Source organism: Perognathus longimembris, unplaced genomic scaffold (assembly GCF_023159225.1).
Source record: "Perognathus longimembris pacificus isolate PPM17 unplaced genomic scaffold, ASM2315922v1 HiC_scaffold_5314, whole genome shotgun sequence".
NCBI lineage: Eukaryota > Metazoa > Chordata > Mammalia > Rodentia > Heteromyidae > Perognathus > Perognathus longimembris.
In genome coordinates, this window is record NW_025960728.1 from 1 (window position 1) to 5,000 (window position 5,000).

Below are 5,000 nucleotides of genomic sequence, written 5' to 3' on the forward strand. Positions count from 1 at the left end.
GGCTCCGTGGGCTCTTCCTCCAGCCCCGAGCAAGAGCCGTTGAGAAAGCCATCGTCCTTGGGGGCAACCATGGTGACCGGAGTGGACTCAGTCTCAAGAGCTGGGGGGCCCGGCTTGGGGTGGCCCGGCGGCTGGGAGTGGCCGTTGGTGGCGGCGGCGGGCAGCAGGCGGGGGCTGAGGGGTAAACTGAGTCCCGCCCGGGGGCCTACGTTGGTCACGCTCGTGTGCGATACCATGGGGCCGTAGCTGTAGCTGCTGCTACCACTGCGTGCTTTGCGCTTGAAGTCCAATGCTAGGGTCCAGCGGCTCCACGATTTCTTGATCTCAGCCTGTACCTTGGGGAGGTAGAAAGGCGGCGGTCAGGTGCGCCTTCAATTCATATGCCCCCCCCCCCAAATAAACACCCAGCAGGAAGTACCCCAAGCCCAGATCTGTAAACACCCACCCAAAGCACTGAGTCAATTAGGAAACACATGGAAGAGTCCAAGGCCAAATAAAATCCCACAATCCTCCAATGCCGTGTTTAATGACTAGCTCCCTCTAGAATTCACGAGATTCCAGTGGCACCCCATCTGGGGTTTAGAGGATGCAGTGTAGAAAGACACTTGGTTTCAGGGTGCTGGGGGTACTCAGGAGGCTGAGATCTGAGGATCGCAGTTCAAAGCCAGCCCTGGGCAGGAAAGTCCCCCGTGAGAGACTCTTTATCTCCAATGAAACCACTCAACAACTGGAAGTGGCGCTGTGGCCCAAAAGAAGCTCGGGGACAGCACCCAGGCCCTGAGTTCAAGCCCCACATCAGACAAAAGAAGAGAGAAAAAGGGAAGAGACTTGAGGACCCCCCAGCCGCCATACTTACCCCAGCACCTCCCCTCCCCCCAACCCTAGCGCTTGCCCTGGCTACGGCTTACCTCACCGTTACAGAAACAATAGATGATGGCGACAAAGAATCCCTGTAGAGAGAGATGGAGAATGGGATCGGAGCTGCCCTCCCTCCCTCCCCCGCCCCCCCCCCCACGACTGGGTGTCGTCCCCCCAGCCCCCTCTCCCCACGGTCTCCAGCAGGACGGCATACCTGGAAAGAATTGAACAGCATCTCGTAGTGCATCTGGATTTGCCACAGTGTCCCTGAGACCTCGGTGTACGGCAGGGCCATGAACACGGTGTAGTGGACGCCGAAGAGGGGCATGAGGACCAACGTGGACTTGAGCAGCTTCCTGGCCAGTAGGGCAAGCAGGTCAGGCTACCCGTTCCCCCCTTTAAACCATCACCGCCCCCGTAGCCCGCCCATGCCGGTCCCCCGCCTCCAAAGCTAGGAAGGGACCCAAGACTGCGACAGAACCCAGCCTGCCCCCTCCAGGGGAGAGTTGGTTGGGCGCCTTGATTCTCAGAGATGTCCTACAGTGGATCACAAATGACAGGGCCCTTTGCATCTGCTAGTCACGGGGCTTGAACTCAGGGCCCGGGCGCTGTCCCTGAGCTTTGTGCTCAAGGCTGGCGCTCTACCACTTGAGCCCCCTCCTCTCCTTGCAACAGGCTCCTCCAAGAGACGTCCGCCTTGCCTTACACACGTGCAGTGTGTGTAGTGTGTGTAGTGTGTGTGTGTGTGTAGTGGTGGGCAAGGCTCACCGGTACTGCTGCCGCGTGTCACACCGGCCCGCGTTGGTCTCCCGCAGTTTGGTGGCAAGCACTCGGATGATGTTGATGAAGAGGATGAAGTTGAGCTGCAGCAAGGGGGGGGGAAGACTCTCAACGGGATAGGCCAGGGGTTCCTGGACCTGTGCACGGCCCCTACCACGGGCCCTGCTCTGCCACTGAACCTCCCGACGACCCTCTGGGGCCCCTCAGTTTCCCCACTTGATCGGGAATGGGGATCGACTGAGGTTCTCAGAGCCTTGGGGCTCTGGCTATACCCCCCCCCCTTCCCTTTCAATATATATCCTTGTTAGGGGCTGGTCACCCGGGCCTATTCCCAAAGCACCCCCCACCGGTACTCACCACCACAGAGGCCAAGATAGGCACCTGGATGATCCACTTCTTGTGTCCGGAGCTCAAGTCCCAGCACCTGGGGGGAGATGGAGACGTTCACACCGAATCAGGGTGTTGTGTGGGGCCGGGGGCCAGAGGCCACTCTTTACAGATCTTTTGGAGGTGGCGTCCTTTGACACACACCCCCCCCCCCGGAGGGGGCTCCTGGCAGAGGGCTGGACTGAGAACTCCCATCATTGGGGGTAACGCAGGGCCTGTAGTGACCAGAGAGCCACCTGCCCGCCCCCCCGCCCCATGCATCTTGGACAAACCAAGGTTGTTTTCTTCGTGGCTGGTATCCGAACCCCTCGCCCCTTTCTGCTTGTGTTGGACCTACCCAGTGTTTGCGAGAGTCGCTCGAACACCGACCCACACAGCCACAAACACGGCGGGCACACCTGCGGGCAGAGAGGGCGGCATGGGAGGGGCTGTCCCTGGTGTCCCTGCGTCCCCAGGGGTTCACTGCCCTGACCCTCTAACTCCAGGGCTGTTTGACAATACCCGTATCCCAGCATGGGCTCCCCCTAACCACCTCTGCCGGGGCTCCAGTCCCCAGGACCCAACTCGACCCTCTGCCCTGTCCTGGTTCTGCATCTCATTCACCCAGCTACACAATACACCGCTCCCCCTTTTCTACCCTCTGGGGAAAGAATCTATGACCAGCCTTTTTCTGTTCTACCCCCACCCTCCTGCCCCAATCAGGTTAGAAACGCGTCCTATTCTTTATGGATGAGGTGAAGGGTGTCATCAATCCAGGCTGAGCAAAGGCCACAGAATAGCCACCAAGGACCCTGGCCTGGCTGAGCTTTGTCTGTGGTAAACAAGTCAGTCTCTCTCCTCCTCCGCACCCCAATCTCCTGTCATCTTGATTCTAGGCCCGGTTTACCTCGGAGAGAGAGGAGCGATCGAGCGATCGATTGATTTTTGTGGGTAGTGGGGCTTGAACTCAGGGCTTGGGTGCTGTCCCTGAGCTCTTTTTGCTCAAGACTGGCGCGCTCAGACCACTTTGAGCCACAGTGCTACTTCCAGTTTTTGAGTGGTTCATTGGAGATAAGAGTCTCATGGGGACTTTCCTGCCCAGGCTGGCTTTGAACCTCTGTCCTCCTGAGTTACCACGATTACCGATGTGAGCCACTAGTTCCCAGTGGAGACAAGGTTTATAGTAAGAAAAAAAGCTATGCCATTCCTGAGACACAAGACTCTGTCTGGCTCCCTGACTCATGGGTTTTCCAGCCCCCCTGGACACCTCCTAGCCTCAGAGCCTGTCAGTTCTTGGAACAACGCCCAGGCCTCCCCAGATCGGGGGCTTTACCGTAGTGAGGTCAGGACTAGGGCGTGTGCCAAAGGGCTAAGGGAGGCCATGGCTATTGACCTGAGGGGCCTCTGGGTGCTGAGTACAAAGAGGGCTCCAGCCACCAGACCCACCCCCTCTGAAGTCTGGCCAGCTGCCTAGGAGCCCAGCCAACCTCTCGAGCTGCCAACAATAATGAACAATTATCAGTAACTGGATACCACAACCCGTAGGGAGGTGGGGGGGGGGGATGGCCGGGGAGGAGCGTTCAAGTCTCAGGAACGGCTGAAGCTGAGCTGGTGCTGAAATGCTCGACCCAAGGCTCTGATGGGGGCGACTGTACCCCCTGCCAGGTTAACACAGGCTGGTGTGCCTATCCAAGGTCACGGGGGAGAAGGAGGGCCCCACACCCTCAATTATGCGGCAATCTTGGCCCCAAGAGTTTTGGCTAAGCCAACTTCAGGTCAACTCCTGCATCACACCAAAGCGAGCCTTCATGTGGGTGTGTGTGTGTGGGGGGGCTGGAGGGACCCCAGTAGGGTGTGGCAGGTCTTCCCACCACCCCCCATCTTGCTGTCCCACAGAGGAGTCAAGACACAGAGGAGGTAAGATACGCCACCCTGCCCTCAAGCAGCAGCCCCCCCCCCCCGCTCACTCTCCCTACCAAACCCGGCCCGCGTACCCCAGCCGAAGATGGTGAACCCCCACAGATACTTCTTCTCCGAGAAGAAGGCCATGAAGATGAGGACTGTGCAAGTACAGCCCCTCCACCAGGATCCAGTAGTAGTTGGTGGCCAGGAAGTAAAGGAAGAAGGTCACAGCCACGCGGCAGCCCGCCTAGGAGATGGGCAGGGGTGTTAGCCAGAGGGTCGGGGGAGCATCATGGAGGTCACGCCTGCCGGTTGTGCCGGGGTGGGCGGGATGCCCGTGGTTGCTGCTGGGACTACGGGCGGCTCACGCCTATGTCATCCCAGCTACTGAGGAGGCTGAGATCGGAGGGCTGCAGTTCAAAGCCAACCCCGGGCAGGAAAGTCTGTGAGCCGCTTACCTCCAGAGACCCACCAGAAAAACCGGAAGTGGCGCCATGGCTCGGAGTGGGGAGAGCGCTAGCCTGGCGCTAAAGAGCTGAGGGACAGCGCCCAGGCCCTGAGTTCAAGCCCCAAGATGGACACATGGACACACACACACACACACACACACACACACAATGGTTTTGTGTGCAGCAGTTGTGGGATCTGAACTCACAGCCTGGGCATTGCCCTAACCTTAGGGGTTTTTTTTTTCCTTCAAGGCTGGTGCTCTACCCCGTTGAGCCATTACCCCCCCCCCACACACACACCTCCTGTGGGTTCATGGGAGATAAGGGGCCTCACAGGCTTTTGGGGGGGTGGGGATGTTGGCTTTGAACCTCGATGCTCAGGCCTCAGGCGTGAGGAGGAGAGGGCCGGGCGGGCAGGGCCCGGTGGGCGGGGCCAGGCAGGGCCGGGTGGGCGGGGGCCTGGGTGGGGCGGGGCCGGGCAGGCGGGCCGTGGTGGGCGGGGGCGGGGCTGGACAGGGCAAGTGGGCGGGGCTGGGGTGGGCGGAGCCTGGCAGGGCCGGGGTGGGGCGGGGCCGGGCCGGGGTGGGCGGGGCCTGGAGGGCGGGCACTCACGTAGCCCACGGCGGCGGCGGCCGGCTGGCGGCG

General features: G+C 60.4%; 1 protein-coding gene across 1 annotated transcript; it reads right to left on the bottom strand.

Moving 5' to 3' along the window:
• Nucleotides 1–5: 5 nt before the first annotated feature.
• On the bottom strand, nucleotides 6–4,997 carry LOC125345113 (parathyroid hormone/parathyroid hormone-related peptide receptor-like; the record flags this gene model as incomplete). Its single annotated transcript, XM_048337354.1, is given in 9 exon segments — nucleotides 6–335; nucleotides 909–950; nucleotides 1,073–1,214; nucleotides 1,627–1,721; nucleotides 1,996–2,062; nucleotides 2,363–2,423; nucleotides 3,999–4,062; nucleotides 4,064–4,153; nucleotides 4,968–4,997. Coding segments are annotated over 9 exon segments (921 nt in total), but the record flags the coding sequence as incomplete, so codon positions are not given.
• Nucleotides 4,998–5,000: the final 3 nt, after the last annotated feature.